The following is a 21,642-nucleotide window of genomic DNA, read 5'->3' on the forward strand; positions in this document are numbered from 1 at the left end:
GACAAAGGACCATCAACTAAGATTCGAATGCCCCTTTGTCATTGTGAGTGGGCGAAAGACTTTGAGTTGACGTCATGAGGACGATATGAAATTCTCAACAAAATTGACAATACCAAAGCTAAAAGGATCATCTTCTTGGTTATTTCGGTAAAGTCACGTAGAATGGAAATAATAAAATAATAAAAATTAAACATAATAAAATAATTCTCACGACGCCTGTCGACCTGTTCTTCACCTGAGGACGGCTGCTTGTGGGCGAAACGTCGTGAGAATTATTTTATTATTTTATTATTTCCATTCTACGTGACTTTACCGAAAGAACCAATAAGATGAATCCCTGCAGTCACGAAAGCTTTAAATCGAAAACTAAAATAATCATTTGACATTATGGCGTCGGACGATGGCCTTTCCACGTCGTCGCAATGACCCATGACCCTGCGGTGCCACAACCCATCTTCGCCCCTACACACACACAAACACGTGGATCTTATTGCCCCGCTCTATCTCCACGGTTGTCAAACTCTCGGTGTTCGTTCCCTCCTTTTGCAAGCCACTCCTGCCTCGGTCTCGACCACTGGCCGTCGTTCCTTCTGACGATGTGTCCTGCCCACAGCCACGTGCTTTCATTCGCGTTCAATTCCGTGTCTGACTTGCATTGTTTTTTTTGTTGAATCATCGCATTCTCACTTTCCACCTCTCGGCATACTTCCCAGCACGCATCTCTCCGTGTACTTCTCGTCGTCGTCTCGTTCCACCTTTATCCGCTCACAATTCTTCGCCGATAACGGACATCGATTGATCGAAATCGTAATTTTTGTTAGGCTAATCTTAAGTTGCTATTCATTATTAACCGCGTTGATTTGTTCTAAAGCAGTCCATCGTCTATCTTTATTGCATAATTTTGATGCCTGTCGCGTTAAGTAACATTCTTAATACGCTGCTATTTCCACGTGAAAATAGGTCAGACATGTAATAAAGTGTTTTCGAGAGGGGTAAGAATGCATTGATCCATTAATATCGATTGTTTGCTCACAACACATGCATCAAATCGTGTTTTGAAAAAACCCACGGCTTTTCAGTTGTATATATCATATACAACTGTATATATATATCATATACAACTGTATATATCATATACAACTGCTTCGCATGATCCCTGCAGCCGAACGAGGCTGGTACATTGATAATAACATGTTTCCACCAAATCTTGAACCAAATCGCGACCGTTCAAAATAATCTCCAGGAGAATGAATCATCCAACCTATGGTATACGACGCAATTGCAGCCAGTTTGTATGCAATGTTTACATTTCAATTGTGTGCACGTGTGTGTGTGAGTGAATATTTAATCAGCTTGTTTTTTGATGGGCTAACCTTTCACCTGCGCCCCCCCCCCCCCCCATTTTTTTTTATTCCCATACCTGTTGGCAGCCTCCAACTGCTCAAAAAGTTCAACTCGTCGCGAAACGAGTCCGGATAAATTTGGAACGAGAGCTCGCGCCCCACTCACTCAACCCGGGGCCATGGACCTGTTCTGATAGCACCCATCACAGCGGGCTGTGGGGGTGGGTGGCGGCATCGGGGTCTGCGCGAGCGCGAGAACGAAGCGTGGGCGAGAGGCGTGCGCTGCATCAGCTGCGTTGTCGAGGGTCTCGTCTGTGCCGCGTGCCTCGTTCGGGGAGGGAGCAGGAGGAGGGAAGGGGGGCGTGGCACGGTCCGAGTCGTGCCGGGTTTTTGTCGCCGCTCGTCCCAGAGGTTTGCTCTTTGGAGCTCGGCCGGCCGCCCTGGTTAATACTGCGGGCGGATTAACAACAACAACAAAAAAATCGTCCGCTTCACAGTGGACGTTGGAGAACCCATGACGTTGTAAACACACGTATTGGCTGCGTGTGCCGGTGTCATTGCATTTATATTGACACGTTTTTTTTTTTAAATCAGATAGTTTTGTAAAGCCTTGCAGCAACATCGCAACTCCTACTGTGAAAGAAGTAAACTTGTCAGTGAGACGTAGAGCCTTCGTGATGAGAGCCTTGCGCTGTATGGATGACACAAAATACCAAACGTGCAGATGATGATTTTCTTCGATTCATCGCCTGCTGTACGAGCTGATCGTGAACAGCACCTATGTTTAATGTGCACCTTGCATGTGAAGTGCGTTCACGCGATGCTGCTTTAATGGAGTCTCCGAAATAGGTATCGTGTCTATATCCCAACTATTATGAATGACAAATGCATTTTTTTTATCCATGGAAATGAAGTTTCTACGAAACTGTACTAAAATAAATGGCCACGAGCTTAAACATGTACGGCATTTAACGGATATTCCATATTCTCGGGATTGTTAAGAGAGCATTTTGTTGTTTCAAGCCAACGTTGAGGGGTTGGTCACAAAATCCGGTACATCTGTGGGTGATCCGACTTGTCTCACCTTATTGATACTGGGCACAAGTTTTGGGGTGTATCTTACTCTCACGAGCATCTCATATAGTCTGGAGAAAACTAAAAACTACGAGGACATCTACGTGAGGTGTACAGATATATAATGAATAAAAAAAAACAATAAGGCAAACTGTATTAATTTATTTACATTGTTTTACACTAAAATTGATTTCACAACACGTTTTTTTTTCAAATCGAAATATCACAAATCCAGCAATGCAACAGAGCCACACTAGCTCCCGTATATAACTAGCAGTAAAACACAATTCAGCAATCAAGATGCCAATTAATTGAAGTACATTTTATGCAATAATTGTAATAAATAAAGGGACATCACTTGAACAATGGCAAACGAAAAAAATGTCACCGATATAAACATTATTTTCACGGGTTTACTTTCTGGTTTAAATTGTAGATACAATGTATGTGTCTGTGTGTCTGTTTAATTAAACAAAAAACAATATTACAGCGCTAAAACAGCGGTATAAACAACGCGTCCTTCCCATATTTGTCTCCATGAAAAAAAGAAGATCATATCAATTTTTTATTGGCTTGCTTGAAGCCTGATTCGACAATGAATGTCAAAACCGGTAATTGGTTTGCCTCTATCCAACCAATTCCTCTGATAATTACGAACTTGAGCAATGCCTTGCAGTTCTGATGGGTTGCGTCAAACATAATCTTATTTCTAGATTTGAAGCTTTCGTGACTGCAAGGATTCATACTCTTTGGTTGTTTCGGTAAAGTCGCGTAGGTAAAAAATAAAATGAATGAAAACAACTAAATTAAATCACGACGTTTCGGGCGCAACACAAGCGTCCGTCAGCAGCAGGCCATGCTTTCCCACCTGATGACGGACGCTTGTGTTGCGCCCGAAACGTCGTGATTTAATTTAGTTGTTTTCATTCATTTTATTTTTTACCTACGTGACTTTACCGAAAAAACCAAAGAATATAATCTTATTTTTTTCTTAATTCTGGGAACACGACTATTAAAAGAGCGCGATCATGATTTTGTCACGGGCGTTCTCCGTAACAATGCTCAATGGCCGCTTTGTTTTATGCATGACAAGAACAGTGTTTTGTAAAGCAAATCCATCGCAAGAAAACAAATTAAGTACCGTGACTGGTTGCTCAATTATACGCGTGTTGTAACAACTCTTTGTTAGTTTAAAATGTCGTACTATATATATAACAATGCCCAGTTGCAGTTCAGACATAAACAGTTGCTGTTAATGACTTGGAAAAAAAAAACTCCTTGGACTTTGAAAGCTGCATAACAGCACAACCCTTTAAGTACATAGGCCCGGGCACCGTGTCAGGTCTTGCACAGCATCACAAGCTCTAGAAAACCCTCATACCTCTCAATTGTGGTCTCTCCCAGTCAGGCCCATTGCAATTCGCCGCAAACTCTAATCCACTATTTGCCTCCGGGAATATAATGGGCAGGCATGATCAGTCATTAGCCTGCCATCGTTGAAGAGGAAATGTTTAAATTACTGGTGATGTTCATTTTTGTCTTGCCATGTGGCCCACTGCATGTCACCTATTTAATTCACCTTCATCTCCAACATGATTACATCCTCATGTACGATTGTTAATTCTGTGTAAAGCGCCTTGGATAAGGTGCTGTATACATTTTAAGATAATATAAGATGGTTAATATATGTAATAACCAATGTGTGTTCATCTGCACGAGATGTACTACGAAGGGTTAAGGAACAAAGCAAAATAGACCATGGATTCTTGAAGAAAATGCTTCTAACCATGCCCATTCAAACAAGTTTGAATGTGTGTCCGCGGTGAACACTTGAAAACTCGGGTTGTGACCATTCACACCCCTGACAAAGTCATTGTAATGTCACAGTTCAGGGTCATGATTAGATTTTTTGTGTTACACTACGGCGAGTGTAACAGCCTCGAGTGAGAGTACAAGTGGCTTCACACTGGAGGCTGTCGCCATCTCTCACCATCCTGCGATGCAACAAACCATCGGGCTGCTTGCACGCGAGCCGATTGCATCGCTCCGTCCCTCCCGATTCGTACGCACGCGATTCCAATGCGGCTCGTGCGGGCTTTAAGTCCCGATATCAATCAAGGAATCGGTGCGCCTCTGGTGCATAGCCATTGTGGTGAGAAAAAAACATTTGATGGGTTTTTGTTTTATTTATGATTGTACTCAATCCCCCCCCCCTCCCCCCGGATGCAAAAATTGTAATATTATTTACCTGGTATATGTTTGTATTCCTGCAAAGAAGCGCATGATGACCTTTACCGATCTGGACCGAATTTGTAAATTATCGTCGACACCACATCTGTGCATCGTGAGATGCGCAAAACAAAAACTAAACTACTCGAATCAAAGCGGATGATGTATGTATTCACGCACGTGGGAGGTGTTGCCGTTGTCTGAGCTTCGAGTGCTGCATACGAAGCGACCCGGTCGACTTGGGAATGCTCTTTGTCTGCTCACGTGCTATGTTTATTTATGCTCGGGGTGTTGGGCCAGATTGATCTGGGCCCACGGCTGTCTCGCGGTAAAACACATTCAAGCACTTTGTGAGCGGTTAAAAAATACTACAGCTGCCATCACCGTAGTGGATTGTTTTTGTCGTGTAAAAAAAAAATCGTGACGATATGTAACACCATTTTTGTTCCTGTGTAGTAAGTGTTATTTCCTAATTGCTTAAGCCTCAAAAGTAAATAAAATGGCGATTATTCCCCGCAAACGTTGCTTTTGTGACCAGAACTTTATGTGAACGAAAGACACAAATGCACACGTTTTCTCATTGAAATTAGGTACATTTCAAAATATCAATGTCCTGGTCACAAAAGCAAAGTTTGTGGGGAATAATAGCCATTTTATTTACTTTTGAGACTGAAGCAATTATGAAATAACACTTACTACCCAGGAGCAATTTTTTTGTCACACACTGTATAATCAATTCCAGATTGTTTTTGGGAGGAGGGGGGGCAGGTGAGGGGGCGGCTTGAGGAGGCTGACCCCGTGACCCTATCGAGTCCAAGCATTTTGGTTCAATATTTAACACCAGTGGCAGGTTTTCCGCAAAGTTCACCAGTTCCGTGAACGCCCATAACCATAAGACGAAGTGTGCCCGTGAGTTGTCCACTCCACACTTCACACACACCGTTATTGGACCAATCCTCCTGCAACCACCAGACGCGCTACGCAAGCTGTCGGTTCGCCTGTACGCGTTACGCAGCACGTACTGTGTGTCGAACTTCTTTCGCACCGTACGCAGCCAACCGTGCTAATCGGAGGTGTAGAGGGGGGAAGGACAACGAACTAAACACATACACAAGCAGCTTTGCGATAGTTGGACGGGGCTGGACAATATGCAGTTCAGCACGATCAAGCCATTGTCGATCACAGCCTTACCTCGCATGCACTCAAGAACACCTGAGCCCTGGGGGTGAGTGTGGGGGGGCAGAATGCGTGATGGCCAACGCCAGATCGCATCGTTACTCATTGCGTTTGGCATTAAGAGACTGGCTTGAATTCATATTTTGGGGGGGTTTTCGGTAAAGTCACGTAGATAGGTTGAACGAAAATAACAAAAAAAAACGACGAAATTTCGATCACAACACAAGCGATCGTTTTTTTACTCCTGATGACGGTCGCTTGTGTTGGGATCGAAACGTAGTCGTTTTTTTGTTATTTTCGATCAACCTATCTACGTTACTTTACCGAAAGACCCAAAACATTTTAATTCAAACCAGTCTGTTGATGCCAACACGTGGTTGATCAACACAGAGTTGATCACGCAGAGTTGATCACTCAGGCTTGATCAACACAGGATTGATTAACATTGGGTTGATCAACGCATGGGCTGATCAACACGTGATTGATCGCACATGGTTTATCGACACAGTATCGATCACACTAGGTTGATCAACACAGGGTTGATCGCCACATAGTTGATCACGCAGGGTTGATCAACGCTGTGTTGATCAACACAGGGTTGATTAACATCGGGTTGATCAACGCATGGGTTGGTCAACGCATGATTGATCGCACGTGGTTTGTCGACACAGTATCGATCACACTAGGTTGATCAACACAGGGTTGATCGCCACAGAGTTGATCACACAGGATTGATCAACATCGGCTTGATCAACGCATGGGCTGATCAACGCATGATTGATCGCACGTGGTTAATCGACACAGTATTGATCAACACAGGGTTGATCACACAGGGTTGATCGAGTGATGAGTACCCGGGGTAGATGCTGCAGGTGATATTGAGATGCAAAACGTTGCCTTTGTAGTTGCCGTAGAATGCCACCCACTCGAATGGATGTTGTCATTCGCGAGGATGAAAGTAAATGCTTTCCCGTCTGAGGACAATGCTTTGTTTTACCTGTTCCAATGTAATGCGCGTGTGTGTGTAGCCAATCTTCCACTGCTGCATTTCAACCTTTGCCAAAACCTTTTGTTTTCTTGTAATAAACTGTGTGCCGCTCAAGAAACGTGTATTTACATTTCCATACTACAAGCTGCCGGGAAGAAAAGAATGACACGATATAATCCACGCAATATCGTGTATTCCTCGTTCATATTCCCCGTTCATACTCTACCGGGCAGCAGCAGCAGTAGCAGCACGTCCCACTGGGCCAAGACCCCGGGGCCGACCCCGGGACCACGCTGCTGCTAGTTGGACGATGTCACTCGGCTGGCCTGGGAATAACCCAGGAAGAGCTAGAGTAAGTTTATAGCAGTGTATAGTGCTGTGTATAGTAGTGCATAATGTAGTAGTGTATAGTGTATTGTAGTGTATAGTGTAGTATATAGTGTAGTAGTGTATAGTGTAGTAGTGTATAGTTTAGTAGTGTAAAGTGTATAGTAGTGTATAGTAGTGTATAGTAGTGTATAGTGTATAGTAGTGTATAGTAGTGTATAGTAGTGTATAGTGTAGTAGTGTATAGTAGTGTATAGTGTAGTAGTATATAGTGTAGTAGTATATAGTGTAGTAGTGTATAGTGTAGTAGTGTATAGTGTAGTGTATAGTAGTGTATAGTGTACTAGTATATAGTGTAGTAGTGTATAGTGTAGTGTATAGTAGTGTATAGTGTAGTAGTATATAGTGTAGTAGTGTATAGTGTAGTAGTGTATAGTGTAGTAGTGTATAGTGTAGTGTATAGTAGTGTATAGTGTATAGTACTGTATAATATAGTAGTGTATAGTGTAGTAGTGTATAGTGTAGTAGTATATAGTGTAGTAGTGTATAGTGTAGTGTATAGTGTAGTAGTGTATAGTGTAGTGTATAGTAGTGCTGAAGTCTGTCGCCAGGGAGAGGGGGGTCTGGACCGTTCTACTTAACACGCTGCCGCCGCGATGCTCACCAGGACCAAGCGGACTGAAAAACGAACGTGCGAACGAACTTTCGTGTTTTTGAAAGTGAACTGTCAATCATTCCAACATTCATTGCTCATCTTTAAAAAGAACAAATAATATATTTTCCAACATTACATACTTGTGCAAATAAAATCAATATCCAGGTGTATGCAATTACTGCGAATTCCGAATGTGAATCGTTGCGACTTAGTACGACATCAATTCAGAAAGAAATAAAAATGTGTCAGCTACTTGGAAGGGCCACGAACATGAAACACTCGACCATTGTCCAGTGACCACAATGAAGAGGCGTGAACGTAGCTGATTATTTTTGGGTATAAAACATGTAAAACAAAGCTACTGCAGTAAAAGTACAGTAGTTTCTGCGATTTGTTTCTTTATTACATCTTGTTTTCGTATATAGGCTGAATGAATAAACAAGCATTTTTTGTTAAAGGACAGCCGCAAATTCCAGGTATATCGTAATAATTAAAATAAGCCATGATTAGTCCAGTGCAATTTTAGGTTCCTAAAGCTCTACATAAGCTTAGAATCATTTTTTTTTCCGCTGGGAGGAAATCCATCGATGCGATCTTCATTTTGCAGATTCACGGGAGAGAACCCTGTGTCGCGAGGACGATAGCCAGGATGATGAACAAGACGTGCGCCGGCAATGACGGGCCTCTCTTCGATGTGCTGGAGTTGCCCGCGTTTGCGTCTGCCAGACAGAAAACAAAAGACATCGAAATTAAAAACAGTTTGGGAGAGGAAAAAAGAACACGCACATGCATGCACACATGCACGCACAATGACGTACACAGCATTCGGATCTGCGTGTTTGGAGTTTTGTGTCATCCCATATTGAATTCAGCCAGATCACAACAAGTTCATGCACGCACACAACGACAACAACAACAAAACCGCCATTCGCCACTAAGTGGCGGTGGCGGTGACGTCAACACGGCGCTTGTGCCAGGCTATGTGTACTTTAAGGTCACGTGAAGTGTCGAACGGCCGCTGGCTGGCAGGAGGTCACGGGGCAGACCCAGCAGGTGCCATGGGTTGACTGATTGGGATGACGGGCCGACTCACTCACTCGATCACACACTCACCCACTCACACATCACCCACTTACCCACTCACTCACTCACCCACTTAACTCATCACACTGCAGGTCAAAACACCCAGTTCCTACTTCACTGCGTGTAATCACTCACAAAGTAAAAGCAGGCAGTTTGATTTATCCAGCGATCACTTGCTCACTCATGGCGGGCAGTCATCCCCATATCACTCTTCGATTGCTACTACTCACCCATTTATTCCTTCGCCTGTGTTGAGGACACGGTCTAACAGATTGACTGGTTCATCTCAACCGAATGACATTCAGCCACCAAACTGCAGATCACAAGAACACTCATCCACTCACACATCACCTACTCATTCACTCACACTCACCCACCCACTCATCACACTGCAGATCAAAAAACACTTATCTTTGCTCCTTCACTTGCACTGCTCTGCTTTAGGAATTCCCTCCCATCGTCTCTTTCCCCAAGTTCCTATGACCTTGCTCAATTCAACGGACACGTCAACACGTGAACTCTCATCCATTACAACGTTAAGAGTGCTATTGTTTCTGGCCACTTAGCATGAAAGCCTCCCCATAGAATCTTCAATCATGGGAGTTGCTTGCCCACACATTTCATCATACCGGTCGGTGACTGTTTGTTGGGTAATTGTGCATACCTCCAAGATAAAGTGTTAAGTAAACACGAGCAATACAACGATGGCGATTGCAGAAACATAAGGCTACAGAAGCCTTTCTGCATAATGATGCAGTCTTATCGGGCCCCAATGCAAGTGCTATTTATTTCACTGATAAGTCTCTGACAAGGGTCACGGTGAGCTAAGAGAGCAAAGGGGGTCTATCCATTTCAACACAATGGTTGTTGATGGGACCTGTCATTCCATTCACTTATTTTACCCCAACACCTGCTGATCACTTGAAGGCACTCGACGACGAGTGGCTGTTCACCTCGTCACGAGCAATTTACAAGTGACGCAATCTCTATGGGCGCATGCGAAAAGTATACCGGCTCTTGCGCTTAAATTTTCAGAGCCCAACACGTTTTAACGTAGCCTCACAGGAACGCCTGAGCTTGCACGTGCCACTGGACACGTGACACCGGACACGTGACCAATTGTCGAGAGTCGCAATGGCTGTGGGGTCACCACGGTGAGCACGCCGCGCTCGCAATCCAGAGGTCGCCGGTTCGACTCGACCTCCCCGGCGTGGCAGTTGAAACAACGACGCAAGTTTCTTGAATCGTCACCCTAACCCACCCACCCACCACCACCACCTCTGTCCACCCAGCAGCATAAATGGATAGCGCGCACTGAGTCGATCGACACGTGCGCGTACGGTGAAGTAAAGTCTGGGCAGCACCGCGTCGTATTTATTTATTTCTTCTACATTTATAGAGAACGCCTAGGCCCCGCGGCGCTTTGCATCGTTTAAAATCGGCAACAACAAAAAATGAAGGCCCGACGAATGAGTGACCCGTCACTAATGGCACGTGGGGGGTCACGGATGGGTCATAGGGGAGGGACGGGAAGGAGTTGGAGGGGCGAAGGGAAGGGGATGGGCAATGGAGAAGAGGCGAGGCTTTGAGAGAGTAACGAAAGGAGGATTGAGGAGGTGGACTGCTTAATGTACACCTCTTCTGAGATGTCTCGCTGGAATGGAAGAGTAGGCCAAATACCATTGAGAGCTCGCACTAGCGGTGGCCCTTCCACCAGCGGTGGTCGTGAGCAAGCTGATCCAGGGCTGCCAATGTAACCTTATTTTCAGTAATTACTAAAAAGCGTCTCGCCTTTGCGTTGGCCCTGACACACTCTTATAGCACCAAACGCACTCACCCACCCAACATCAGAACAACTGACTCATGTTTCCATCGACTCAATAAAAGTTTGTTCATCCGGCATCAGCGATTACATCTTTAAAATCAATTACATTTTAGTGGTCAACTGAGAAAGTGCTACTCTGCATTATTATAAAGTTGGTAAAATATAGCCTGAGATACATTTGAACAATGTTCTAATTTAAATTATGAAAACTATTTTTATTTTATTTTATGATGCTGGATTTATGATCCTAGGTTTTACACGCATCATAACTTGTTTACTAGCATATGTTATCTTCTGCACCGTTTCACTGTTATAGATTTAGTGGGTTGGAAAGCAAATTTAAAATGTAAATGGGCCAGAAACTGCAAAGTCCTGCGACCCATAATATGCCCCCCCCCTGAGTTGTACCCTGTGTGAGACACACTACCTGTCAGATGTGGTGTTAAGAAAGCACCATGACACACACAGCTAAAGGGCAGGAAATTGACAACACAGTATCAGTAATAAACTAGATAAGTACACCAATCAAAGAAATCAACAGCTCGAAATAATGATGATATAAAGAAAATACTTTTCTCTGATTTCTTGGTGGAATTACATATTCGCGTGTATATGAGTATGCTTATAGAGGTAAAAAGCTAAAGGTGCAGCACTGAAATTACGTTCTCAAGCCACTGACGGTGGAAGGGACTAGGCTAGAAGGAGCTGTGTAGAAAGGCCCTCCAGACGGTATTTTTGCTCTACACTTCAACGTTGGTGCACTACCCATTACACCTTGGCAATCCCTCCGTTGCTTACTTGCATATTTGTATTTCATAATAATAATGAAATTGAAAACGCGCCAGATTTCCCAGACAAGTCAACAATTCAGAGACGCAGAGCCAAGCTCAGGGCTGCTCGAAAGCCCTGACCCAACACAGATATACGAGGCCTTTAGATGTTTCTTACAAGTCAGGGTGCATTTGATGTTGCGGATGTGCAAAGGGATAGAGTCTCGCACTGAGGGGGCGACAGCAGAGAGCCGAAGTGAGGCTGTAGCAGTCTAGATTTGAAGTTTTCGTGACTGCAAGGATCCATACTTTTTGGTTTTTTCGGTTAAGGCACGTGGGTAAAAAATATAAAATAAATTAAAATGAAAACAAATAACATTAAATCACGACGTTTTGGAAGCAACACAAGCAATCGGCATCAGGTGTTGACTGCTCCAGTAAAAATTACCTACGTGACTTAACCGAAAAAAACAAAGAGTATGTAACAGTATAGTTTAGTTGGTAGTAGTGTAGTGAATAGTCGTGTATAGTAGTGGATAGTAGTGCATATAGTAGTTTAGTGTGTAGTAGTGTAATGTATATTAATATACTGTATTGTGTAGTGTATCCTAGTGTAGTGTATTGTAGTGTAGTTTATCATAGTGAATATTAGTGTAGTGTATCGTTGTGTATTGTGTATAGTCTATAGTAGTGTTGTGTATAGTAGTGTAGTGTATAGTAGTGTATTGCATAGTGTCTTGTATAGTGTAGCGTGTAATAGTGTTTGGTGTAGTGTATAGTGATATGAGGCTGTAACAGTTCGAGACCTCGATGTCCGAACCAAATTTTGATTGATACATGTACGTATGCATCGATTCACCAATTAATATCAATTCTTAAGCACACGACACACGCGTACACCACTTATTAACGATTTATGCAAATTACATGCAAGCAATATATTACGATAACATCCAGGGTAACAGAGGAAATAAAAACAAAATATGAATAAAAAAAATTAAAATCCAGACGGTAAAATCAAGGGAGAAATAAGAATCGATGCTTGAATTGAATGCTGTTAGCAAATTGTCACAAATCATGTATGCGCGTGTGTGGGTGCGTGGGTGTGATTAATCGCGTACGTATTTGTAGCGGTCGCATGCAGGCTGAACACGCACCGCATATTATTTATTTGCAAGGCAAGGGACACGGCAAATCACGGGGCCTCCGAGCTGTGCAAGAAACGCGATACATTCGGCCGTGTTCTTATTAATTGAGGTGCCACGTGGACGGGCGTTGCCGTAGGGAGGTGGAGAGAGAGGGGGGGGTCAGTGAGGAATTATGTGCTCCGAACAATGTGCGGATGCTGGAAACCACCCCCAGGGTGTCCGGGTTAACGAGCAGCGCATTCTCCTCACCGGGGTTAGTCCGGATACGGAGCTGGGGACTGGCGGGGCCCTCTCCATCCTCGCTGTGGGCCCTCACTTGGATGACGTACGTTTCGCTGTCAGGGAAGGTCAGCTCCACATATGTCTGGTTTGTCACGATCTCCTTCAGCGTGGTCCCTTCGAGCGAGTGATACGTGATCTGCACACACGAGCGGCCAAACACCATGTATTCAATCTCAATGTATAATGCACACAGATGTTACCATACTGAAGTGAGCAATGTGCGGCGGTCGTGCGCTGGTATTCTACCTGACATAGAAATTTGGAATTTGCACCACGAGCTCAGATAAGTGGTGAAACCACTTTGGTTATAATATTTGGAACATATCACGATTTATTTCACACTCGTACAATGTTGGTCGAACACGTGCTATCATTAACAAAGTTGCATATTCTTTGTATGCATATATTAAAATCTGCTTACTAGCTTCTGATTAATGGCATATACAAGCACGTGTACAGAAATAGCGCTCTGCGATTGTGCCTATATATTTTGTCCACACTCTAGGATTAACCCTTATCCATGCCTTTCAATGCTGCTTTGAATGTAAGATATTAACGCATTTACATATGAATAGCAATCTGCTGTGTGTGTGAACAGAAGAGATTACCAGAGCTGAAAATATGCACCATGTTAAGTCTCAAGCAGTGCTATTTGCTATTTCATATTATCTGTATATTAATCAGCAGCAAGGCTTTATAACACCAATATTGGGTTATATATCATGATAATCACTGTGTGCTGTAGGCAAAGAGGCAATGTGGCTTTTGTGAATGCAGAAATGAAACAAAGCATCGTGTATATTATTATTCACGATCAATTGAGGGTTACTGTTGAAATTGCGGTTCAAATCAATTGTAATATCAAAAGGCAATGGCACTTGCATCCCAGTTAACAGGTCATGAGATGCATCGTGTAGCCCAACGGCACTAAACCGACGTGAGAAATTGGCCGCAATAGCAGGGTTAGAGCAGGAGGGCAGTTAGAGCAGCAATTGTAGCCTGTCCCTCTGTAAATATTGCTCTAGCAAGCAGATGCACTGTATGGAATCAGTTTTACCCGTTCGCTGATCGTGCAATGATGTCACCTCACTTTGATAGTATCGATGGGCCCCTCTTACGCTATCGATATGCATCTGCGGAGGATACTGCTGCAAATATGCAGCCTCAGGGAGAATTTGAGAGAGAAAGTATATAAATATATAACGTCGAAAATAAATATATATTTGATTGCGAGCGAGCGAGCACATGTGCTGCTTTTGTGCGAACGCATGCATTAAGACATTTGCCCGTAATGAGTAAAGATTTGTTGCAATGGCAGCGAGTCTCATAATGACGGAGCTGCTTTGTCAGACGTGTCCTATCACTCATCCCACTGTCTGCCCCCATCCCGTTGTATTTTGCAATCGTCGTGCTCGCGCATTACCCTGTATCCCGTAACCGCAGACTCATCTTCTCTCGCGACGACGTTCTCCCAGTCGAGGGTCACTCTTCCACCGTCGCGACGCAACTGAAGGCCAGATGGAGGTCGGCTGGGTGCTGTGGCGTCGGGTCAAGTAAGGACAAAACATTGCATTTGTTGGGCGCTGAAATGCCCCAGCATCTCAAAGTGTCTGCGGTGTATTTGTTTTAGCCTAGGGACGTCCCCTCCCACACCGCCAATGACACCTGTCCCTGTGCGGCGCAAAGTGACACAGCAGTGGCTTGCAAATGGGCATTTGTCCATCAGTAGTGGCAGGTATTAGCCATTGGTTATTCCAATGAAGAAATATTTTTCGAGGCATTTTTTGTTTTTACAAATTTTTGGCGAATTTTGGATCGTGATGCCGGCGCGCGGGGATCACCCGTTTTTGTTTTTCATCGTACACTGCGATGCAGATGGGGCACGCGTTCACGGTCCATGCGCCACGCGGAATAAACTGGCGCGGCTGGAGGGGCTTCAACCGCAAACAATCCTCAGCAAAACAAGCGGTGGATGCGCTCGCTCCCATCCGGGCCATGTCGCGAGTAAAAACAATAAAGCGAAAACCACAAAAAACAATCGGTCCACTGATGTGAGCGCGCATGCTTGATTGATTGAAAAGATTACGAACAGTCTTGAAAATTATTGCTTTCCATCTGATATTGATTGCGTTCGTGCGCAAATGTTTATGGGGAGACGGATGACGGAGACCACGGGCACGTTCCCATCATGCACAGCTACAATTGGTCGCTCGATCCATCGGAAGACTGAGCCAATGCACTGGTTCCTGTGAACATGTCCCAAGGCTCTATTATTTTAAATGCATTGGAATTTCCGTTTCTTAATAAAAGATGCCATACTTTTTTAAGTATGCATACACACATATATTTTGCTAGAAAGGGTAAAATCTTTATTTTTTATTTTTGATACTTTGAAACTGGACAAAAGGTACCATGATATAGCTGCTCACCGCGAGCTATGAATGCTTTGATATGTGCAGTGTCTTTGTTCGCTTGTTGGTGTTCTCTGGTCGGACACTGGTGAGACTAGGTCATAAAGAAGGCTGTCTCTGGTGTAGGCCAATCATTTTCAAAAACAACGCATCATATATTATCAGAGCATGTTTAATTGCATGGTCACCAAAAGTACGTGTGGTTAATGCGAACTTGATTCCTTGCAAAAGGTTTCCGTTTGGTGTTTGAACATCTTAACAACCTGTTATATTGCCAGAAAGGGTAAAACCTATTTTTATTTTGAGAACGCATATGACCGTGTTCCCCACGATGTCTTGTGGGAAGTGCTGTGGGAGTACGATGTACCGGTGCCGCTTAAGTGCACTATCTGGTCAACTCTATTCCCGGAGTGAGAGCTGTGTCCGTATTATTGGTGTTAAATAAAAGTCGGTCATTGTGTCGGACTCCGCCAAGGGTGCGTCTTGTGTCCGCTCCTGTTTGTGATTTTCATGGACACAAGATATCAAGGCGCAGCCGAGGTATGGATAGTATCCAGTACGGGGACATGGAGGTGACGTGGCTGTTCTTTGCAGATGACGTCGTCCTCTTTGCCTCGTCAGTCTGTGATCTCCAGCGTTTGATGCCGAGCATGAAGCGGCTGGAATGAGGACCAGCACCTCCAAATCTGAGGTCGTGGTTCACTCCCGGGAGACGGTGGAGTGTGCTCTCCAGGTGAGGGAGGAACAGCTGCCCCGAGTGGAGGAGTTTAAATACCTCGAGGTGTCTTTCGCGAGTGATGGTGAGTGGGAGCGGGAGATCGGCCTGCGGATCGGTGCGGCGTCCGCAGCGTTGCGGGCACTGTACCGCTCCGTGGTAGGGAAGCGGGAGCTGAGTTCTCGAACAAAGCTCCGTCGATCTATGTTCCCACCCTCACCTATGGTCATGAGCTTTGGGTAATATTCGACAGGATGAGATCGAGGGTGCAAGGGGCGGAAATGAGGTTTCTCCGCAGGGTTGCCGCGATCACTCTCCGTGATCGGGTGAGGAGCGCGTTAATCCAGAAGGGCCTCAGAGTCGAGGCGCTGCTCCTCTGGATCGAGAGGAGTCAGTTGAGGTGGTTCAGGCACCCGGTAAAGATGCCCCCCGGTAGCCTCCCCCTGGAACTCTACCGAGCAGCAACACGTCCTACTGAGCGAAAAATCCTGGGGCTGGCCCAGGACACGCTGCTTGCTGGACGATGTCGCTCAGCTGGCCTGAGAACGCCTGGGAATTCCTCAGGAACAGCTAGAGTCTGTATAGATCTTGACTTAACGCTTTCGTGACTGCAGGAATTCATATTCGTTGGGTTTTTCGGTAAAGTCACGTAAATAGGTTCAAATAAAATAACAAAAAGCAAAAACTACAATGTTTCGATCGTAACACAAGCGGTCGTCTTCAGGAAAAGGGGGGTTAGCTTCCAAAGGCAAACTATTTATAAGGGTTTGAAATGGGCGTAGCCCAAATGTCAGCAGCCAATGTTAATGCAAGTGGTGGGCAGCCAACCCAACGGTGGTTGATTTTGATTGGTGGAAAACCAACCAACCACTGGAAAAGCGTCCTCAGAAACCAATGAACTATGTCCATATGGTACGATTAATAACGTGTGCACGTGAGAGTAATTTACGAAAATGTTAGATTTTTTTAATATATATTTGCCCCAGGTGGTACAGCAGTAAAATGTGTGGCTTGCAATCGAAAAGATGCGAATTCAAATTACCATAAAATGAGTACTGCCTTTTATTCAAAGTCAACCCCACCATAGAAATATGAAATTTTATTCACTGGCTCAGAGCTGTTTATGAGTGGGTTCCTTTACAGCCATTTATTGGAAACACACTTTCATTTAAATGTATTCATCCACAAGCGAGCATCTGAAGTCAGGAAACTGGACCAACTTTGTCATCTTAAAATAAGTTTAAAAGTTGCTCTACTCGGTAGGTTTCTGTATTTGTGCCGTATCACTCTCCGATGAGCTTCCGTGCTGGACTGCGCATTGCGGGACACGTTCAACATTTCCCTCCACATGCCACGTGCTTCTTCAGCAACCGAATTGAAAAAGCTTGCAACACGCGGAGCTTCGCACCAAACGGCATCCCGCTTCGCTCCGCGTGCCTGTGAGATGATTCAACAATTCAGTTGCTAGAGAGGCTCCCAGCGCGTGCCGGCGAAATGAAACGTCAGACGTCATGTGGTACAAAGCCCGTGGCGCAGTTAACTGCGGTAGTTCGCTTGCGACGAATGAAAAAATCGAACCCTCCGTTCGGCAAAAAAAAAATAGAACGGAGAGTGTCGTGCCATGAAATTCCTACGTGATTTCTTGGTGGTGACCGTCGTTACTTCACTCGGGGGTCCGACCCCTGCGCTGTTGTAGGCGTGCGCTGCGACCTCGTATTGCGTGTTGCACTTGAGCCCCGAGATGCGAGCGGCCGTGTCCGAGCCAGCCACTCTGATCCTCTCCGCCGTGTCCTCCCTCTCGCCACTTTTCCAGAACACGATCTGAAGGGGGCAGAAAAACAACGGGAACCTCAGAAATGGGGAAGAAATAAAGCAACCGTGCAGGAGACACCTTTCCAAAAGCAAGGACACAGCAAAGTCATCCTGCGTGATGGGTTTTCATATGCGGGGCTACAATGCCGTTCGCAAGTAACCAGTACTTTGTGTTCTTTCTCAAGGTGCCAAAGTGAGCCAGCTATTTCAATTTGCCAGTGTGTGTGTGGATGTGCGCATGCAATTTTGTAGAATGCAATTCGCCTGCGAATGTAGACAACGCTGTCGTGTGGCCTTGTTTAATGACACAAACTTTCAACTATTAAAAACTATTTTATTTCTATGTTTGTTTATCACAAATGATAACTCAACGAAGTGGCTTATCACGTGGAATTTTATAGCAGCTAAATACTTTGAATGCATGATTCTAAATTTGGAGGAATAAACTGGAGGACCCGGAGCAAAAGTCCACACGACCATGGGGAAAACACGCAAATTCCAAATATACAGCAGGCGTCAGGGTCGGGATAGAACCCACAACCTCCTGCATATCAGGCGAGGACGTTAACATCTCGCCACTCTTTGTTAGCATCTAGCCACCACGAGATGTCAACACATATTCAACTCTAAACAGATTGAGTAATGATGCAATCGGGCTTTTGTCTTCCGTGCGTTCCCTTGGAGCTCTTACCCATTGTGCATACAAGGAGAGGCTGTGCCCAATACATTTTCAAAAATAACAATTTATCATGGGGGCAGGTGGGGGTAAGTATTCATTTTAGATTTGAAGTTTTCGTGACTGCAAGGATTCATACTCTTTGATTTTTTTCGGTAAAGTCATGTAGGAAAACAAAATCGTTTTCCCATTTATTTTATTATTATTATTTTAAGCTACGTGACTTTACCGAAAAAACTAAAGAGTATGTTTTGGGAATACGGACTGATGCATTGGAATAAATTATAACTGGAACAAGAAAACAAAGTTAATTCGGGAGTGACAAAAAGTACATTGAATATCAAAAGTAACAAGACTTACGCCTGCTATGTAATTTCCCCACAGAGCCACTCGTAAAATTTCAACTATTTTACAAGTAATAAACAACAAAAATATATACTAAAGAATGCATCTAAAGTAAGGTCTGTGAGACTTTCAATATCTCCCCATTTTAATCAGCCACCTGTCAAGGATTGTAGTGTTTTTTTCGGATTTACTTCAATTTGATGTAGGAACGTGTTTTGCTATTGCTTTGATCATCTTAAGGTAAAAGCTCTGTATTTGTCACGAAGAACAATATTTTCAGAAAATAGTCTATCGACTGAAATGTTCCTTCACGTGGTGAGGATAACACTGCAGACAATAATATTATATGGCCCCAGAGCAGTCCAGGTAGCTTGCGAGTCGAAAGGCTGGTTGAGCACTACTTTGTGCAGAAGTCAACTGTGGTGGTTGGATCAACCCTCTCCCGTCATAGGAATATGGAATTCCCACCACTGGCTCAGGGCTGTAAACAAGAGATAAACAATGCCTCGATGCTCATATGAACAGGAAATCACTTTAACCACTTGAAAATTTCCCAAATGACTTTACCTCCTAATGCAGTCATACAGCTTGCATTTGTACATATAATTCTTATTCCACAAATATTCTCTTCCAAGACGTCTTGCCAGTGTGGAAGAGTAGGCCAATTACGCTCTTGAGGAGTCATCGAGAGCTACCTCCAGTAAGCAAAACATTGCAGGGCTGCACCTCAACTACTTTTTTGTTTGTTTGTTAAGAAATGTGATTCAACGAATAAGGAGTGGATGGTTAATGTGGTATTTATTCTCTACGACAGCAGCATAAGCCAGTACGACTGAGATCCCGGCTTTGAATCTGGGGCAGTGAAAGTGATTAAACGCGGATTTCAATTGCAGAAAGGTGTTGCTCGTTCACCAATTGCTCAGCAAAACGCAAAGCGATTACAGGCTTGCACCTTGACCTTCACCGCGAACAGGAGATACGAATGCATTTATCAACGCCATCAAAATCTGCTTCCGCATCAAACTCACTTCATATCCTTGCACACGTTCCAAGCTTGCATTGAGTGGAACTGGTCTCCACATCACCTCTACTTCCTTGGATGACAGGCTCCTTGCAGTCACGCTTGATGGAGGCACGTTAGGTTCTGGAGGCGACGCATTGCAAGGTGCAATTTTTCAACGTGGCAGTTTCATGACTAATTCACGTGGCACACACGCTAAGTGTTTAGGTGGCATTTCTTATTTAAATATTCACACTTTGCCTTAAAAAAATAATATAAATGAATGTATTAACATAGACATATAAAAATAACTCACGTTCATTGACAAGGAGGAGAGAAGAGCTTATCTTAAAATGTAACTGATCTACTACTGAAATGGCACACTTACCCATTTGGCCATGTATAATTTAAACTTTTATCCTTTACGTATAATTTTATGGACAATTAAAATTAATACGACCGCATATCTTCCCCATCAATGCAAATCTCTTTTCACGCAATTGATTCCCACCAAAATTGACTTCAAATGCTTTAAGGCACATTTTGCCAAAGATGGGTAGCTATTAAATGACCACGGACCGCACGACAGGTCTTTAGATACAGGCCTCGCCTTGGCGTCTGGTGCCTGCCCAGAAGCAATACCCCATCCATAGCTCCGTGTGGTTGGCACGTGGCCCCCCAAAGCATCACAATGAGCACCGTTCTTTGAATCCAAACCACTTTTCGATATTTAAAACTCCAATACCATCGTGAAAGTAGCCAAATCCACGCCAAGGTCTCTGTAAATGTCACAAATGTGCTCCAGCAATGCTGAACGCACACAAGGCCAGCGGCAATGGCAAGCCATCCTGGCGTACACACACCTGCTTTGAGTCGGAATAGCTTTCACAATTTAACAAAGTAATAACGGCGACAAAGTTGCCTCGCTTTTTTTGCTAAGCTGGCTCAGGGAGAGCGTAGAACAGCACACTTGCTCGAGACCATACATGCGGTTATAAAAGACCTTGGCACAAATTGGGCTATTTTCTCGACGCTCTTGGAGTATGAAATGTCAATCAGCGGTTTGGATTCAGTACACGGTGCTCTTTGTGATGCTTTGGGGCAAAGTGCCGACCACAAAAGCCCTTGGGATGGGATTTTGTTTCATTTCAGACATCAACTCCTAGGCGACCTTTATATCTGAAGAGGTGTCATATACCCCGTGTTCATTCTTCAGCCTCTTAACTACCCTTGGAAAAGTGTGCTTGAAGGCGTTAAAAGTAAAACATTTTTGTTTGTGTGAAAGATATCAATTTTGTGAAAAGAGAGTTGCATTGATGGGCGTATATTCAAACGTGTATATGTTAATTGATGATACAATTATTCGTAGAAGTTTAATGTTAAACTGTATATCGTGAACAGGCTTAGTCTTCCGCTTTTTTTTTGCCAGGTGAGTCTTATATGAAGGCAATAAATAAGCAGACCTGCATGCTATCTCTGACATATAAATACAAATGCATTCAGTCTATCAGCCTATTGATTTGTCCAAACCAATATTATCAAGCAGCATTTGCCAAAGCATGTTCTGCACCGGTTTTTAAATCCTGGGTCTCATCAGCAGTGAGGCTCGTTCAACAAACGCTGCTGGATTACCGGATGAGATTGACAAGTGCACTTCATATAAACTCTGAGGCCCCGTTCAATGCGAAACTAAGGCCCGTACACAAGCTCATTCCATGATGCCTTGGAGAATTATGGGTAAACGCGAATACGGTTAAGAGCTCCATTCTCTGTCTCCACATAT

At 44.1% G+C, this 21,642-nt stretch overlaps 1 protein-coding gene across 1 annotated transcript in view; it reads right to left on the reverse strand.

The window, feature by feature from the left end:
* Positions 1-7,887: 7,887 nt before the first annotated feature.
* The window catches only part of LOC144731717 (contactin-4-like), a 151,097-nt gene continuing 137,342 nt past the window's right edge, over positions 7,888-21,642 (reverse strand). Inside the window, exons 19-23 of the mRNA XM_078612904.1 lie at positions 19,888-20,003; positions 17,661-17,847; positions 14,324-14,436; positions 12,868-13,036; positions 7,888-8,511 (exon numbers count right to left, since the gene is read on the reverse strand). Coding sequence (XP_078469030.1) covers positions 8,402-8,511; positions 12,868-13,036; positions 14,324-14,436; positions 17,661-17,847; positions 19,888-20,003 — 695 coding nt within the window. The 3' untranslated portion in view covers positions 7,888-8,401. The remainder of the gene's footprint in view (positions 8,512-12,867; positions 13,037-14,323; positions 14,437-17,660; positions 17,848-19,887; positions 20,004-21,642) is intronic.

The sequence above is a fragment of the Lampetra planeri genome, chromosome 40 (genome assembly GCF_965212315.1).
Source record: "Lampetra planeri chromosome 40, kcLamPlan1.2.h2, whole genome shotgun sequence".
In the NCBI taxonomy this organism is placed as follows: domain Eukaryota; kingdom Metazoa; phylum Chordata; class Hyperoartia; order Petromyzontiformes; family Petromyzontidae; genus Lampetra; species Lampetra planeri.